Below are 18,678 nucleotides of genomic sequence, written 5' to 3'. Positions count from 1 at the left end.
TAGACCCCTAATGTGGCTAGAAGAGGATGAAGTAAATTTTGGATGGAATTATTTTAAGACACAGACACCCTTTGTTACTTTACAGAGGAGATGATGTTGGTAAGAGACAAGGACCTGCAGAAATCAGGTTGGAAAGAAAAACAGCAGACAGAGATAGGCTGGTCAAAAGTGAGTGGGAATGATGATTTATGGAAAGATGGGAGAATGGGCCAGAAACCAAGGGGTGGATAAGCTGAACTGAAGGGCAAAACCAGATAAATGGAAGGATAGATTTAATTAAACAGAGTAGAGTTGGTAATAAAGAGTTAGGAAAAAATACTGTTATGAAGAACAGGAAAAGGTGGACAGGAAAACATGATGAGAGAAAAAAAAGAAAATTGTTCCATTTATTGTGGAATATCTTGTCGTTTCTAATAAATGAGTTAATAGTGGTGCACATTTTAGAAAGCTGAGAAGGAAGTAATAATAAAAAAGCAAAGAAGAAGCATTTAAGTAGATACTAGTTAAGGTTTATTTCTTAGTCTATGTAAGGTTTTAGCCACATAGCTACTGGTGAAATAGCCAGCTAAGATCAGTAGTTGGCTTTCAAAATCTCAGCATTAGAGTTTATTTTGTAGAAATGTTAGTTATTATATTACTATTATGCAATAATATATCATAACGAATGGCAAAATATACCAACTAGTATGTATGTGTATTACTAATACTGATTGGCATGAAGAAACAATGGTCCACTATAATTAGACTAGCACAGACAGTTCCACGCCTTGTCTAAAACCAAAAGGATAGGGAAACAGGCAAAAAGGACTTTTTTTTTTTTTTCTGTATTACAAAATGTTCAAGCTCTTACTTATTCTTATTTTGAAGTTTACTTTTGAAATAAGATAACTTTGTGTTTTGGGAAAGGAGTGGCTGAGATTACGAAATGCCTTGATAACACATTAAACTCATAGAAAGTCACACCTGCATTTGACACTTGAGTGTTAGAATAGCTCCAGCATCCAAAAAAGTATTGAGATTTATGAACATCTTGAATACACCTAGGGTGATGAACTCCTTGGCAAAATATGGGGCAACAGGCCAATTCTTTACCCAATGGCTGTCTGTTTTCAAGACCTACCTATGAACCTGTGTTCATATGACATATGACTATGTCCCAGTGTCCAAAAAATAGGTCTTAGCCCCACTGAAGTGCCTCAGATTCTTCTTCCGTAAAAATCATGATCTTGCATTAGAAAGAATTTTTCTTCCCACCCATGAGAGTTTGAGGAAGAAGGTGTTGAGCCCATCAGTTCATGCAGGATGATAATCTGCAGTAATCTCTACTGATTTAATCTATCTTCTTCTCATCTTTTGGGCATCTGAATCCTAGTCTGGGTTCTCTTCGCCACTTACTCCAGGGTATTTGTGCTGTACACTGGTGAAACAGAAAGCTGAAGAGTCAAAATGCTGCCCATCAATGGGCTGCAATGGAGTGTATTCCTGCCCTGACAGTGAAAATTAGCTTCTTCCGTGGCAGTGCGTGCTGCTGGAGACTTCTGTGCGGTGTCATTTACAGCCATGTTGTCTTTGTAGATTCCTGCTATGATGTGAGAACACTGATGAGTGGAGGGGGAAGGGACCAACCTTCCCTTTACCATATGGGAAACACCTGTAATGGGCAGCAGAGCTCTCTCTAAAGAAATGTGTTGCCATTTCATAGTTTTTTTCAAAGTGTTATGTTGACAAAAGGTATCAACTTGAATTTTTACCAGCGTTGACTGTCCCAGCGTCTGGAGCCAGGCATTCACCGTAATGCCAAAGTATTCTTTTAAATGAGACAGTCAGTAATGTTTTAAACTGTCTCACCCAAAAAGAATGTAGCATCCACTGGAAAAGTATAGAGTAGTCTAAGTGCTCCAAAAATAAAACAAAAGGAACAATATCATGCCCTTTTATTGTGGCCCCTTAACTCTAGTCCTCTGAGAGCAGCGCTGATTGATGTCGGTGATGCAACCTAAAAATTAATGTCAATTACCCAAAACAAAATGCACATAAGTGACTTCAGGGTCTGATTTCAGTCCACAAAAGCCAGGAAATTCAGAGCTACTGGAGAGACGAAAACCTGGATTTCACATTCCCATCTTACCAACAGCCATTCTGCTGGAGGGGAAGAGGAGAAACAAAGGAAAAGGGAGTTACACCGTTAAAATAAATAATGTGATGCAGACAACTGTTGCAGTGGGGATCCTGCAACACGCATATATCAAACCAGGAGTCCCGTGGAAAGGAAATATATATGGACAGACAGATTCTTGATAGCTGTTTCAGAGAGATGTTTATTTCTCCAGCCGCATGGCCGGGGCTCTGCTGAGGAACTGTTCCAGTCACGGGACCAAGGGTCCTTCTGCCCGCGCAGGGAACACAAACCAACCAATGGGAACGAGGCTGAGCAGGGGCAGGGAAGCCCCGTGTCTGTGCCCTCAGGGCCCCTCTCCCAGGGCTACAGGCAGGGGAGGGACCCCAACACCTCACCCGTTTTATTTTAATAAAAGGAGAATGAAAACAACTGGATATACATAACAAGAACAGTTTCAAAACAAAACAAGCCACCCTCCTGAGTCTTTAAATGTCCAAACAGATTCTCTGGAACATCTTAGGGCTGACAGAAGGGAGACAGAATTCTCTGAGCATGCTTTGTGGGGAAACTGAGGCAGGAGAGGGTTTAACTTCTTCCCTCCCCCTTTTCATCCCCCACTCGGCATTGGAAAGGGATTTTTGGGGAAACAATTGGCAAAAGCATGGTTTTGTGAGGGAAACCATGGATGAAAAAACGGATTGGGAATACACTGGGGGTAATAGGACATAGGGTAAAAGGGAAAGGTGGGATTAGGAAAGGGAAACTGTAGGGGGGGCTTACAATGGAGATACTGTCTAACATGACTACGATTTTTTGCATATATACTGCCTTTTACAGGAACACCATCAGGCCCAGTGACCTGCGATGCTTGTAACCCTTTTCTCCCTAGTACAATATTAAATTCCACCACCTCTCCATCTCCCAAGCTTGGGATGCATTTTTCAGGGTTATTCTTTTTAATAGCAGTTCTATGCACGAATATGTCTTGCTGGTTGTCACACCTTGTTATAAAACCATAATTTTGCTTAACATTATACCATTTTACTATCCCTAAGATCTTAGTTACTATGATTTTTTCCTTTTTCCGAGTGTCTGCTGTTTTCTGTCTCGCTGCGTCTTTGCTCTCTCCTTCGGTCGCTCCCGTGTTGGAATTGTCGGGGCTGCTGGTGCCTGCGCGCTCTTCCCGGGGTCGCGTTCGGGGCTGCGCGGGCCGGGCCGTGCCGCTCAGTTCTCCGTGCGTCGCCTCCTCTGGTCGCAGCTTCGCTGCCGCTGTCGGGCGCTGCACCCACGTCTCGGCCGGGCCCCCGAGCGACGACTCCCCCGTGCCCTGCTCCGGCGCGCGTCTCGGCTGGGCGCGGCTCCGTTCCACCGCCGCCAGCCGCCGCCCGCACGCCGCCCCTCTCGGTCGGGCGTTCCCGGGGCTCGCTCCACCACGCGCTGCACAGGACCGGGCGGGCACCGCCGGGTCCCGCCGCTCCCGCCGCGCCTCGCTCCGCCACCGACACTGCGGCTCGCGTGGCTCCGCCCGCGCGCGGGAACTGCCTCGCTGCTGCTCGCAGAGCGCTCGGTGCACGTGGCCTGGGCCGCACGGTCCCTGCGCCACGCTTCCCTTCACCAGGACACAGCTGACATTGCTCAACAGTCTCGGTAACTAAATAATATTCACGAAAATATTCTTCCATCGGCATATATTTTGACTCCAATATTAACTGTGTCCAAACGGTTTTCCAAAAGCCCTTGGTAAGAATTAAATCCCAAGAAACATAGAAAAAGTTCTTAAACAACCATGCCAGGAAGTGTTTCAGTTCTTTTTGAGCTTGAATCAAGCTAAAATTTACAAATCGTTGTTCAAGAATCATTTTAAGTTTAAGATAAATGTCCATATGCGGCTCTGAGAGCCAAGAGTCTTCCCACGGTTCCTCCATAGTTTAGATACGGAATAGCAAAGCAAAACCAAGAAGAGGAATCCAAAGTTTCCAGGGTTTACTCACACAAATCAGTCGCTTAGGGATCGGGGATCGTTCTGCTCTCAAATCTCCACCATTTGTTGCAGTGGGGATCCTGCAACACGCATATATCAAACCAGGAGTCCCGTGGAAAGGAAATATATATGGACAGACAGATTCTTGATAGTTGTTTCAGAGATGTTTATTTCTCCAGTCGCATGGCCGGAGCTCTGCCCCGGAACTGTTCCAGTCACGGGACCAAGGGTCCTTCTGCCCGCGCAGGGAACACAAACCAACCAATGGGAACGAGGCTGAGCAGGGGCAGGAAACCCCGTGCCTGTGCCCTCAGGGCCCCTCTCCCAGGGCTACATGGCAGGGGAGGGACCCCAACAGACAACAGCTCTCTCTTTGCCGAAGCCTGGATCCACTGGGTCCCATTAGCGTTAAATCCAGGAACTGCAATGTGTTCTAGGTTTGGGGCTCAGTTACTTCCCTACCACTTTCTGCTTTTTAAAATATAAACTCTTTTATTGTTTTAGTTAACAATAACATTTAATGAGACCTAACTAATTCTTCATTTACAGTAATTATTTAGTGTTCTTGCATTTCCATCCACTGGAAGTGGGGATGTTGCTGTCAGCATGATTAGCCCATGCTATCTATTTAATGCAATAATTGCACATCCAAACGGGACTGACCTTGCACTCTCTGATAAATGAACATGCAGTAATCTAGATGTTCTGGTGTCAGCATGCACACAAATCAAAATGTTGTAACATCAAAGAAGTATGTATGAAAAAACTTCCATACAGGATTTAAATATTCCTCAATGTTATTAAAAAAATATGGGCTGTGATATCATGAAAAGCCCATGGTGGGGTCACAAGCGAGTAATCCATCTCCCTATTCCTAAACCCATATTTAGTGACTGAACAATGGCAACCAGCCAGAAGAATCTCGTGGCCTGGCCAGTTTGTTTTCAGAAGAGTATCACTTTTATAGATGTGCATATAAATGTGTGTCTGCTCTTAAACTGGATACAAGGGAAAAAGATGAGATGCGGTAAAGAAGAAACGAGAGTTTGATGTGATGGGTCAGACCACTGAGATATTGGTAATGGCATTGGTCTGTCCTTGCATTTCAAAATAAGTTTCATTTAAGTAACACGTGCCATAGGAAGTGACGTGAAATTAGATCTGTGGAGGGGGGTTATAGCATGAAGGTTCTGAGTCTGCTGAGTTATTTCAGTTGCTTCACAAAGTAGATATTATTTGTCCACCCCCCACCCACAACCGATCAGTCAGAAACTACCAAAAGGAATTTTTAGTCGGTTCTAGGAAGGACATTTTGGAAGCCTGCTATTCTCAACAACCATCCGGTGTCCCTGGGATAACCTATTTGGCCAAGATGCTAGGAAGGTAAGAATCAGATGGACAGAAAGACATTTAGAAAGATTAAAGATAACTTAAACTGCACGTTAGAGAGGCTTGAAGTCTATCTCCACTTGTGAACCAGCTTTTCCAGCATATGAATGTGGATATAATGTCATTTTAGAAGTATAATGTAACAAAAAGCCTGTTCTTCCTTGGGATCCCAATTTCCTTGATGCATTCTTGCAGATCATAACTTGCCAGCAGCTCTTTGAAAGTGCAACAAGGGCTCTCCTCTGTGCAGGCTGCCCAGTGCAGGAGCCTGTGAGGCTTTGGGCAGTGTTCCCACATTCCCAGTGTGCCACTGGCACGGTTTGTGCTCATCAGACCCTGCTAAACATTGGAAGGAGTTTGTCTGTCATGCAGGTAGGAAGTGCTGGGGAGAGCGGGACCAGGCCCTGCAGCATGAGTGGTGGCCAGGAGGGGACTGCCCTCTTCACATGTCCCAGCTCACTCCTTTATAAATGAAGCCATCCCCAAGTCCAGCTCTTCATGTGCTCAGCATATTTCAGCATTGAGATCGAATTGCAGCCTGTCAGGAGATAGTGAGCAGGGCCACTATCACCCAGACCCTGTCAGGATCTGGTATTTTTCACAATTCATGGAATCATTTAGGTTGGAAAAACCCTCTAAGATCGTTGAATCCAACCATTAACCCAGCACTGCCAAGCCCAGCACTAAAACCAGTCCCCAAGTGCCACATCTACACATTGACCACTTCATTCTTGTTACCTGTTTTTTCCTTCTTCTATTTGCTTTGCATATATTGAATAAATCAGTCATTCATACTACATTCTTTTCCAAATCCTCATACTACTTTCTTTTCCAAATCCTCTTTCAAGTCTGACTTGAATGGGATAAATGTGTCATTACTTTGCCGAGACTGGCCCAATAGTTAAATGGGTTGTGACTTAAAGGAGAAGCATCCTTCTGTGATTATCACCAATTACTGGTGAAGTGTTAACTGTTCAAGGGAATTAACTGCTCTGCTTTGTATTTTTTACAGGTGCATTGCATTCTTTGCATAAGGAGTAGAACATCCTGCATGTAATTAAAGAATAACCTTTAATTTCCTAAATTATAAATGCTTACCATCATCAAAAATCAAATATCTGTATCAATACATGTCTGGATTAAAGTTCAAATTAGGGATGGAGCTTTGTTTTGAAGGATGGGGGCATTTGGTTTTCATACTTAGTGAACCATTTTTTAAGTTTGGATTTGATACTGATTTTCAGAAGTCCAGGAGGGACCAGGAAACCTATTTTGATTCAGGGCTATTTCTAATATAAATGTCATAAAACCTGGTAGAGTATAATAATTTATTCTGCTGCTAAAATACTGGTTTAACTGGTTAAACTGCCTCAGCTCTTGGATTTTTTCTTCAGTGTGTTGCAGAAATACATGTGAAAGGTCGATTGGATGCCATTCTGCAGCCTAATCCTAGGTAATTTATTCTGTTTTACCTGAGAGAAAGGTCCAAATACATGTTTTTCTGGTTTTAATCAGTCCAACTACAATTGATTCAACTTTTGCCTGAATAAGGAGTGAGTAAAAACTGAGCAAGAGCCTCAAGATTTGGCTCTTATTCATTAACCTCAGGGCAGACTTCATTTTGTGTGATTTTTAAGCTATTAAAATGTTGGTTGGCTTCCATTTGAGCTCAAATTCCTAATATCACCAAATAATTATGTGTAGATGATGAAATGAAAAAACAGGCATGTAGTCTCCAAACACGTTTCAGTCTGGGTGGCTGAAATGGCTCATAACATTCAATGCATGAAAATGGGGTGGATTGAATAAATTAGCAGAATCACAAAAGGAAACCACTATAGGAAATAGTTTTACACGTGTAATCACTCCCGTACTCCAGTGAATGTGTCAATCTGTACTAAATAAATATATTTGTTTATAGACATGTTCTGTATTAGCTTCCACTCTTTCACAGCACTTTGCCAAACAAAATCCCACTAGAAGTAGGATGTTCGCACCCGAGTAGGAGTTTCTTGGATAAATATTTTTTCTATATTGAGACCAAAACCACTTCTACAAATTTCAGACTTTGATTGGAATAGTATATTTCTTTTGCCTTTTTTTTTTTTTTTTTTTTTTTTTTTGCCTTGTCTTTCCCCCCCCCCTCTTCCCATCTCCTTCACTGGCAGCCACTGATGCATTACCTTAATTCCTCTTGCCTCCCACTGCTCCGGTGCGCCGGCGCCCCGCTGCAGACAGAGCACATCAGTCAGGTCTGAGCAGGGCGAAAAGTGGCTGCACCCCAGTGCTGCCACCAGCAAAGGGCCTCGGAGCCTGAGAAAATTCCTCTCTTCACAGACCTGAGCTGTTGGTTGGGCTCTCTTTTCCACACTGAAGTGCTCTGTTGAATCAAAGGGACAGCAGAGGTGCTGTGCCCTCTGCAGAGTGTGTTTGCAGGATGCTTTCAGGAGGTGGGGGAGAAGTGTGTTGCAAAACATCATTAGATGCAACTTTTCATTACAATTTCACCACTTTTAAGGGGAAAAATGTAGGGGAATTGTCTTGTTTTACCCAAATAATTTAATTTCAAAGTAATACCCTCTCCTCCTATGCAAAAGCAGCCAATTTCGACATCCATTTCTGTACATCTGGTATTTTAGCCATTACAATGGAAGACAAAATGCAATGAAAATAATAATTATGGCATAGTATACAATGTATTCAAAGTGTCATGTATTAGCTCTGTAATCAAACAATCCTCAAGAAAAGGTTTCCAGTGAGTGATAGTATTTCTGTTTCAAAGGCAGGGGAAATTGAAGCACAGAGGCACTAAGTGGTTTGTCTGAGGCCACACAGCAAGTAAGTGTCAGGGCTGGGAGCAGAGCCCAGCCCTGGCTCTTGCCCTTGTACTCAGACGACTGTACCACACCATATTGTTTCCAAATAAATTTGCTCTTTAGCTGCTATGCTGAGCTCATGAGCAGTAGTGACACAGAGGGGGAATTTAACTTCTTTGGTTACTTCCTACAGAAAAAACCCTGAGCTTCTACAGCAGTAGAAGAAACCTTAAAAGGTCAAAAAAAATCATCTCTGGAGACAGGGAGCCATCCAGGTTGTTTGATGCTGAATTGCTCTCAGGTTGAAGCAGTTTTTATTGTTAGTGGTATATTTTCACATGGGAGTGCTGTGACTGTGCAGTGCCCTGAGTCATAAAGCAGAGGTTTCAGTGTCCAACCATACCTAAAGCCTCAAGACTTCCAGTTTTAATTTAGTTCTCAGACATAATGAAGTTGCCTCTGTACATTATTGCTGCCATACAGCTAAAGCAGCACGTTGAGGCACATCAGGAGAGGAGAGTTTGACCCTTGAGCAACTCAAGGCGTTTTGACCAGTTTGACGTGAGGCAGTAAAATTTTAAGTGAGCTAATTGCACTGCTCATGAGGAGATCAGGGACACTCAGGAACCACTGCATTTCCAGTGTGGTGAGGGGATTAAGCTTTCCCAATTATGCTGGATTCCAACAGGTCATATCCATCAAGGTCTGGTGCCTTGTGGACACCTGCTGTGTGCTTTTCCAGCAGCGTGTCCTGGGCAGACAGTTATGGGCCATTAGACCCACGGCAGGAGGAACTTGCTGGATTTTGACTTGCTCCACAGGAGAAGCAGCTGATGCTGTCCAGGGAGGAGTGGTGATGGAGCCCAGCTACAGGTTTTGCAGCCTGGGGGAAGGGATTTCTCTCCCTGACTGTGAATGAAGAGCAGCATGTAGTTGAAGTAGGGCTCAGAACAGAATTTCTATCAGTGTGCAAAGCAGCATCGCCTTTCCTTAACAATTAAAAAGGGTTTTTTGCTCTCAGACATATAAAGCCCATTAAAACTGGTGGCAGTGATGGGAAGGACTTTGTGAAAATATGTTTGTTTTGCAAAGCTGGCTGCCAAGTATTGTTTTATAGTTCTGTTTTTTCCTTCTTTCTCCTCTGTTTACAGTGCCCTCTGAGAGACTTAAAATGATCCCTCTCTCCCCACCAATTTTGTTCTTTTTTCTCTTGGCTGACACTGGTACCCCACTCCCACACCCCAGTTCTTGCTGCAACAGAAGCCATGATCCTTTTGCCTTGTTTTTCTTTCTTACAATACCAGCCCAGCCCTGAGAACAGCATTTGCTGGTTAACTGCAGCCTTGCAAATTTGGCCAAATACACTGGAGGACAGCAGTACAAGCCCTATGTTTTGTTCTCCATCCACTGGTGGTACTGCACGAGATGCCTGAGAAATTCATTTGTTTTCCAGTGATCCTACATTTCCATCAGCCTTGGGAATGTCATTTATCCCAGAAGCAGAGAAAAACAATAAAAAAGTTGGATGGTTGAGATCTAGATGATGTTCTTTAACAGACTTGGATGATATATCCTGGATATGTCCTATGCCTGTACACAGGAGCCCAGTTTTACACAATTATTTAAAAAGTTTATGCCACTGGCAGATAAAAGGTCAACCAAAGCCCAGAGGTGACTTTGCTGGGAGGCATTTTGTTGATGGGTGGTTTACTGGAGTAGTGCTTTTATCAGCAGGTGATATTTGTGGGCATCTAAGTGTTCTTGTGATCTTTGGCCCCTTCCTGAGGCAGGTACTCTTGGGATGGACACTGCTGCTGTCCCTGGTGTCTCACCAGGCTGAGGATTCAGGGAACAGACCTGAGGAATGCAGTTGTTGGTGTTTCTTACACCTAACTGAGGTTTCCTGGGGTCTAGCATAAGCACCAACAGGGTTGTGCTTCCAGAGGGGTTGTTACTGTATGGATAAATGGATGCTGTAGCTCTCAGCACATTGGTCTGGCCTCATCATAAATGAAATCCATGACCTTTCTTGGATACAGCAGGGCAGATCAGCCAGAGCATCATACAAGTTTGTAACATACTAAACCTGGGTGTCCACAGATACATATTTGGGGAGTGTTATTCGTTACTGACCATGTATAAGACATTACGTACAAAAAGCGCTCCCTCATCCTTTGAGTGGTATCAGACATCTGTGCTCTGGCTACTGATTAAAGATGGGTTTGTGGAACTAGAGCCTTCAGTGCTATTGTTTTAAATTGGAGGGAGAATTATCCATTATATTTCTTTTCTCATATGGATGCATTTTTAATAAAGAGAGTTTATATCCACACAAATTTATTTAAACTTAAACAGAAGCAACTAATTCTAAACAACACATGGATTTTCTTTTTCAAACAATGTTGCTTATACTTTGCCTCTTAAACTAATTATTATTTTAATCTCTAAATAAGCTGACACTTCTTTGCATGTGGTTTGTCTGTTCAGGCTGGGAAAAATTAGAGGAGTAACCTTTTAATCACAGGGGTTTTAATGTAGATGTTTTTATATACAAAGAGTTATGAATCTGTCCAGGGTGATGTGTTTGATATTATGGTGAGCTAATGAAAATTCAAAGTTAACATTCCCCAAATAAAATGGAAAGAAGACACAGGGAGAAAAGGAGCGGATTCAAAATTAGAGAATCTTGGGGGTTTATGGGTTCCAGGTTATTTGGAATGGAATGAAAGTTAATGCTACATCCTTTTTTCCATCCTGCCAGCCAGTGTCTGATCCAAGAATGTCTCTTATTTAAAGGGCAGGGCTCCCTCCACTGTTCTTAAATAAAGGCTCTGACTGGCTGAGATCCAACCCTCCCTGATTTTCACAGTAACACTGTAAGGCTGCATGAAGAGAATTACTTAATGGAAAGAAGTTTTGCATATGATTCCCCTATCATAAACCTGCTCAGGTCATATGGTTCGATTTACATTTATGCAAATGTCAGAGAATAGAGTAAAATTACCCAAAGCGGAAAGGACCGTGGCATGTCACAAACAAGATGTGCCTACTTGCATTTATGTTTGCTAATGAAGTTCAGCCAGGGCTTGCTCTTTGATTTGGATGTCTCTGTCTGCCATTCCACTTTATGCACTGTAATTAAGCCACTTGCCCACACACATACAAGAGGACATCAAGAAAGGGAGACTTCAAGTTTTATAAATGCTTTTCTGTAACTCACTTATACAGGGCCTATAATTCAGGATTTAATATCTCTAAGTGATACAACAGGCCTGCAGTGTGACATTGTGCTTAACTTTAATGCAAGCAGAACAAACTTAAACCAATGGAGGATTTGGCCCAATAAACTTTGGTGTGTTGGGTGCCCGCTGGAGATGTTTTACCCCAGACTTTCCAAATTTTATCCCAAATAAAAATTAGGCAGCCCACTCAAAAATCACAGCTGTTTCTTTCTCCTGCCAAAATTATTATTTCTCATCATGCTACAGCTGTGAAATTACGCACTAGTGTAAATTGTTAACTGGAAACCATTTCTAGCTGAGGTGCCTGTCCAGAAGTCTTGGTATTCTAATCTACTCCGTTCCCTGATTGAGGAGTACTCACACATCTTCATGTTTGGCTGGGACTTGTTTCTGTAAATCACAGAATCACAGACTGGTTTGGGTTGGAAGGACTTTAAAGATCATGCAGTTCCATCTCCCTGCCATTCTCAGGGACACCTTCCATCATCCCAGCTTGCTCCAGGCCCCATCCATCCTGGCCTTAAACACTTCCAGGGATGGGACAGCCACAGCTTCTCTGGGCAACCTGTGCCAGGGCCCCACCCCTCTCCCAGGGAAGAATTTATTCCTAATATCCAATCTAAACCTACTCTCTTTCATTTAAAGCCATTCTCCTAGTCCTAAATTGCTAATAAACACATGGTTATTTGTCCCTAAATTGGTCCTATAAACTCTTCAGTAAACTGTCCCATTTCATGGGACCTACTGTGAGGATAGGAGTTTTGCTGCCCTTCTCTTGGAGTGGTTGTTTTTCATCCTTCATAATGACACTGCCTTGGGCTACAACTACAGGAGAGAAATGGGACCAAAAAAAAGGGAGTAGAAACTGGATGATTTTTCATGAAATTTGAGGAGTTGCTTGGCCAAGGTCCCTTGTGCCATGCTGGCTTTTTAAGCTGTTAAGTTTTTCTTTCCTTCACCAAACTAAGGGCAAAGCAAGGTGTTGCTTTTAGGCGACTGACAGCAGTGAACAATGATCATCTTTTCTGCTTCACTGTACCTCCTTTCAGGTTGGAAAAAAGCCTGCCTTCATTTATTAAATAATGATAGTATTGCCAGAGAGGATCTTGTGTCAAAATCCGATGTGCTTTGATAACTTAAAGGAGCAACATTTCCAAGGGAGGATTCCTGTATAGAGGATGCCTGAGAAGCTGTGAGAAGGTTCTTCACAAGGTGCCTTCGTGGGGTAGAATCATAGAGTGGTTGGGGTTAGAAGAGGTGTTAAAGATCTGGTGCCAGCCCCGTGCCATGGGCAGGGATGGACCCACTGGATCAGGGTAGGACTCTGAAGTGAGAACTAAGCAGCAAAATCATCACAACTCTGTCCTAAATGGGAGCAAGTGGTAAGAGTGGCCTGGACAAGAGGAAGGTCATGTTTCTGCTTTCACATTGTCCCAGCCTGTGCAGCCTCTGGCTCTGGTTGGCAGCAATCTGTCCTTCCACCTTCAAGGAAGATGGAGAAGGGGAAAAAAATCTTGTCATGAAGCAGGAAGGAGCAAGGAAGAGTTTCTGTGAGAGCTAGATCAGCTAAGTAAGGTTAGATCAATGGTTCAGAGCATGGAAGCCATTCTGGGAAGGCAAACTGTGCAATTTGTGCCAAGTTAGGTGATCCCCCTGTCTAAAAGGTGGTCCCTTGACCACGCCTGCACATACTGGGTACAGCAAGAGGCTGACAGAACTTCAACCATAGCAGAAACTCAGCCCACAGCAGGAAAAGTCAAAGCACAGCCTGGTAGTAAATTTTAAGAGAGAACACACAGAAAATTTGGATGCAGTAGACACTTTTCCAAAAAGGGCTCCATGGGCTTATGTTATCTCTTGACAGCAAGACATATCCAGCAAAATGGATACAGCTATTTTAATCCCACATCAAGAGCCTGCATCATCCTCTATCTGTAATTCTGAGCCAAATAATCATATTTTAAAAAAAATAAAAATGCAGATGCTGCCAAAGTGGCATAAAGCACCCAGAAGTGTCATCCAAACCCTCTAAATTATCTCCAACCACATTAAATGTCTGCCACATACATCTAAACTCTTGCAAGGGCACATACACATGCGAGTTTTATGAAAAACATCTTGCTGTTTCTCTTACAATTCTTGGCATCTAAAGATCTGTCTTTCAGTATCACAAATTCAGCTGTATAGATCTTAAAGATATCTGGTATAACTCAGAAAGATGGGATGTCTGTAAAATACTTTTGCTCTGCATAAAAGCATCGTGGAGGTTAACCTTTGTTATCTAGTAATGTATCAAAATGAGAATGAAGTGTTATCTTGTTATGGAATGGGATGAATCAAACTCCCTCCTCTGAAATACTGATTTTCAAAACAGTTACCTTTATGCTGAGGTTGAAGGTATGGATGGTTTCTGGGTAAAATGGTTGAATTTATTGTTAAATTCCTTAATAAAATATACATATATCAGAATCACTTTGTCTGGCTTGGGAAGTAAAAATGTGTTGTTTTCATTATTGCTGAACTTCAGAATGGCTTCAGGAATTTTGTTGGTCCTTTCCAAAGAAAGTGAACTTCAGGCAGAGATTAAAGCAGAGGAAATTTCAGCCCAAGGGCAAATGTTTCTGAAAGTTTAAAGTATGTGAAATGGGGAGTGAAGTAGGAAATAGTTTTCAATCCTAACTATAGCCACACTAGTTATAATATATCACTAAATATAGACCAGTGGGTGTGCCCAACTCTCCAAAGGTGTTATCCTGCCTCCCCTGAAACTGGCTTCTGAAATGACCTTTGCAGGGATATAACTGACTATACAACACTGCCCATGTTGGAAAATGTTAAACTTCATTATTTCCCAGGTGAGCCCAGCCAAGCCCAACTTTGCTTCACAACCAAAATTCCTTTCACAAAATTCAACCTTTTACCTTTCATGTAGATCCAGCTTTGTACTCGGGATCATTTGTCTCCAAGCAAACTGCACAGTAGTCCTGAATATTTTGTTTATGTGTTAAAGGTTGTCACTTGGGTTATAAATCCCTGTGAAACTATCGGGGTCAAGCAGCTAAAAACATTATTTTTGCATCAACTTCCAAATGCCAGCCATAATGGTTTGGGCAAGCTGAACATCCAAACTGCCTTGGACTTGCTGCTTGTGGTTGTGGGAATATATTGGATCCTTTCAAAATTATTGGCTAGTCTGTTTTGGGCATTTCATGTTTGGGTATAGAGTCTTTGGATTTATTCTGTGTTTTGTTTGTGGTGATACTGTCATGTCTTGGCTGTATATCCCACAGCTGATGTTCTGCACTTTGACTTTCATGCCATATGCTGCTAGATCTCTACACTGAAGTGTGGTGTTAATGTAAAGGATGCTGTAATGAACATCTTGTACACATTTCCTTTTGCATATTCACTGTCTGTAAAATGTCTCTCTGAATACATCCTTGCTGGTTTTGAAATGATTTCTTTACAGTTCAGTATAAATGCTATTTATATCGAAAGTTGTTTGAGGTTATCCTTTACTCCTAATGTTACTCTAATTCTAGTTTAAGAGAGGAGAAATTGATCTGGCTGAAATTAATTAGGAAATTGGTAGAGCCACTAAAAATGGTGGTTATATATGGCACTTCCTAAGTGCTTGGACTGAGGATGTACAAAATAAATCTGACGAAGCACTAACTGTAATGAAATAGATGACTACATTTTCATTTTAAAAACAGGATGGCTGCTGAAGGTGAACCAAATAAAGCAAAACTATTTAAACTCCTTTGATTTTTTTAAAGATATTGTTAATATATTTAAAAAAAAAAAAGTATTTTTTAAACTGAGACTATCTCCTTACAATATAAGGTTTCCAGTGGCATTAAAAGGTATAGTGTCTTATATTGATTCAGAAAGAGCCGTTAAAAATGCGTGAAAGGTATTTTAGGGAGACAGTGTCACAAAATCTTTTAAAATTATTTTCTCAAGTGCCACTTAACTCCTGTGCTTCTTTACCATTAGAAGCACTTCATCCCAGGTTACAATATATGGGATATCAAATTATTTCCTACTGACCAGAGAGTCTCTGGAATAGTTTGGAGTAGTGGGGATTATACCAGTGTCTGTTTATATAACTTTGGACTCAGACTATAAATTAAGTTTGGAAAACTGCAGTTATTCAATAATTTATAGAGTATTTAGACAGTTTAGAAATGATTCTTGAACATGGTGAATAGAGAACACGTGCTTATAAAGGACAAGCAGATTCAGCATAATGATGTATTTTTGGCCTCAACTATTTTGCAGGCAATTAACAAAGTAGGATGTTACATTTTTGCCTATCTCTTGCTCTCCTGAAATAGAGTCACTAACCACTTGTTAACCACAGTGATTTTTTAATAGACAAAGTGGTTGCTTACAGCTTCCCTACCAGAAATGTTCAGATTAAACACCCTATTAGATTGCAGCTAGAATAGCCTACAAAACAGGAAGAAAGCCTTGCCTTTCTCTCTGCCTCCTTCCCCTGTTTAAGCTGATGTGATAATTCACTACAGATTTTCTCTTTCCCTGACAGAGTGCCTACCGCAGGAATGGGATGACTTTTCTCGCCTGCTGATGTGGATGTGGCTGCAGCAACAGGAAAGACAGTGTTATATTAAGGTGATTTTCTTTTCCCCTCCATGGAAGGAAAAAAAATACAAGCTCCAATGTCTGCATGTACCAGTGAGTGGGCTGGTTTGTTGTGACTATCTGCTGGCTGTCTCTGTCTCTTTTTCCAGCCCCCTCAATCGTTATTCTTGTTTACTAGCTGGAACATTTAGCTAATTAATGGCAGGATGTTTGGGATAGGGTGTAGGTGGACAAGAATGAAGCTCAGACAATGCTGGAGTTTGCAGGGGACTTCCTGACTGCCATGTCATTTTTATTTAAGTGTCTGGAAGTCTGTTCTCCGAAAGATGTTTTTTGGTAAAGCAGGATGGGGCAGGAAGAGGCCAGACAGATATAGACTGGGTTATGTTGGCTTATAAAGGTTATGTAGTTTTCCTTGCAATTTTTACAAAAGAAAAATTATTTCCCTCTATTTTCCACTAATTTCCACTTGTTTCTGTCAACTAATGTAAGTGTTCACACAGTATAACCCAGTTTAATCCAGTGAGGGGATTTTGGTGACAGCACTACCAAGTTTGGATGCAAAGATATTCAGAAAAAGTTCAGGTAAACTAAACTTTGCGAGTTAGAGACCTGACTTTTTGCAGACCCAAAGACGGGCTAAGTTCTCACCCCCAAATTCTCAATATTGGCATCTCCTAAGGCTTGAGTGATCATTGTCCAAAATGAAGGAACGCCTTTGCAGTGACTTGGCACTGGATTGGACCTCTATTTGGAAAAATACATTCTAAAGTATTTCAATAACTGCGTCTGTCTCAGTGGTTCTAGGCAAGGGCTTAGCGTTATGTACTTGCTCAGCGTTTGCTGCAGGAAGCAGATGTCCCTGTTGTTGACAAAGGCAGCACTGCTGTTGGATTTGGTTAAAGAAGAAACCAACTCTTTTTGACTTTTTTTTTTATATTTTAGCTAACGCTGTTTGTTTTCAAGATTTTTTTTTTAAATCTCAGTCCCTGTCTCTATGCTTGTTCCCGTCCCCTGCTCCTCCAGCCTTTGCTGGCCTCACAAACACATTCATTTCTTCCCATAAAAACTGTACAAATATAGAGCTAACCACGATGATGCTTGAGCAGAGAAAAGGACTCCTGCTTCAGCCCGTCACCAGGATCTGCTGGCACATCCTGCTGGTGTTCCTGTGGTACCCACAGGTCAGGGGTCTTCTTCACCTCAGGCTTGGAATCCAACTTAAGCCTCAAATTAATCCAGAACATTCAAGGGTTCGAGAGGAGAATATCAAAATATTAATTTTATATAGTGCAGCCATCCTCCTCCTTGGTGTTTAGTATGTGAGGTCTGAATTTTCACTCCCGCTCTATGCTCTTGTGGCCGTTTGTAGGTGGTTTTGTTGTCCTGCTCTCTTGGACCTGCTTGCAAAAACGTTAAATATATGTATATTTTTTAAATAAACAGAAAAATGACTTTTTGCAACCGAAATATTGTAAAAGTGAACATTACCGCTGCCATTCATAAATTGCTTTTCTCTTTTATCTGCTTCGTCTCCTGTTTTCTGGAAATTTTCTGTGTGTAAAGGACTAAAAGTAATGTGTACAATGTATTAAGTGAGGGAAGGGGGAAGTTTTCTGATGTTCCATCTGTGCTTCTTGGAATATATGATTAAACTTTTCTTTTTATCATCACTCTTTATTTTTGTTGGCATCCTTAATCTTTGAAAATTATATGCTTGCTGTAAACATCCAGACTTTTTTAAAAGGACACCAGCATTTATTGTATTTGGTTTCGATCTGCAGAGATGCAGACAGAAGAAACCGTTTCAGAGACTGGGTACTGGAATCAAAATTCCTTCTGTTGCTGTCTCTCTTCCAGATTTTACATTTTAAAATATGCATAAGCAGGAAAAATACTGGCACTTATTTTTTACTGGTCTACTTAAAGTCCCAGAGAATGAAGACTCAACATACATTTCTCTCAGAAATATGACAGATCATGTTTTTGTTGGTCTGCTGTGTGTTTGTCTATCTTGAACAGCCTGACAGGCAATTATTTATAAAATCTGGGTTTGCCCAGTAAACCCATATAATAACCTTTCACTTCTCTGCACAAGTCAGGGAGCTGAATTTAGAGTCAAACAACGTAGGTTATGTGTCCCCATCTTGTACTAACGCAGTTTATTCTTATTTTGGGAAGTAATCACTTTTTTTCCTCATCTTCAGAATTTTCTTAAAGTCTCTTTAAAACAAAAATGCAACCAGTAATACTCGTGCTGCACTTGGAGTGTGTCTTAGCACCACTTCCCATGCTGCAGAAGCAGAGATGTATGTTTAGGCTGGTACTACACTTTTTTATTATATATATAAAATTCAGCTTGAGATTCAGTTAATGGCTGCATATGAATAGCTTTACACTTCTGTAGTTTCAACTTGCAAATCATTTGTATTCTTAGCCAGGATTTATAGTTACTGAATCAGGTTATGTTGATTATTTCACATTAGTTACCTGAAGAAGGGGAACTTCAGTTTCAGTAGGAAT

At 41.6% G+C, this 18,678-nt stretch overlaps 1 protein-coding gene across 4 annotated transcripts in view; it reads left to right on the top strand.

Annotated features, from left to right (window-relative positions):
* Window positions 1-17,828, top strand: part of SUPT3H (SPT3 homolog, SAGA and STAGA complex component) — a 257,849-nt gene extending 240,021 nt beyond the window's left edge. For all 4 annotated transcript variants that reach the window (XM_048297277.1, XM_048297276.1, XM_048297275.1 and 1 more), the window contains one exon: window positions 16,100-17,828. In XM_048297277.1, the coding sequence (XP_048153234.1) occupies window positions 16,100-16,141 (42 nt within the window). In that variant the 3' untranslated portion in view covers window positions 16,142-17,828. The remainder of the gene's footprint in view (window positions 1-16,099) is intronic.
* Window positions 17,829-18,678: the final 850 nt, after the last annotated feature.

This window comes from Corvus hawaiiensis, chromosome 3 (assembly GCF_020740725.1).
Source record: "Corvus hawaiiensis isolate bCorHaw1 chromosome 3, bCorHaw1.pri.cur, whole genome shotgun sequence".
In the NCBI taxonomy this organism is placed as follows: Eukaryota; Metazoa; Chordata; class Aves; order Passeriformes; family Corvidae; genus Corvus; species Corvus hawaiiensis.
Note: the sequence above shows the minus strand (reverse complement) of the source record. Positions and strands in the feature narration are given on the sequence as shown.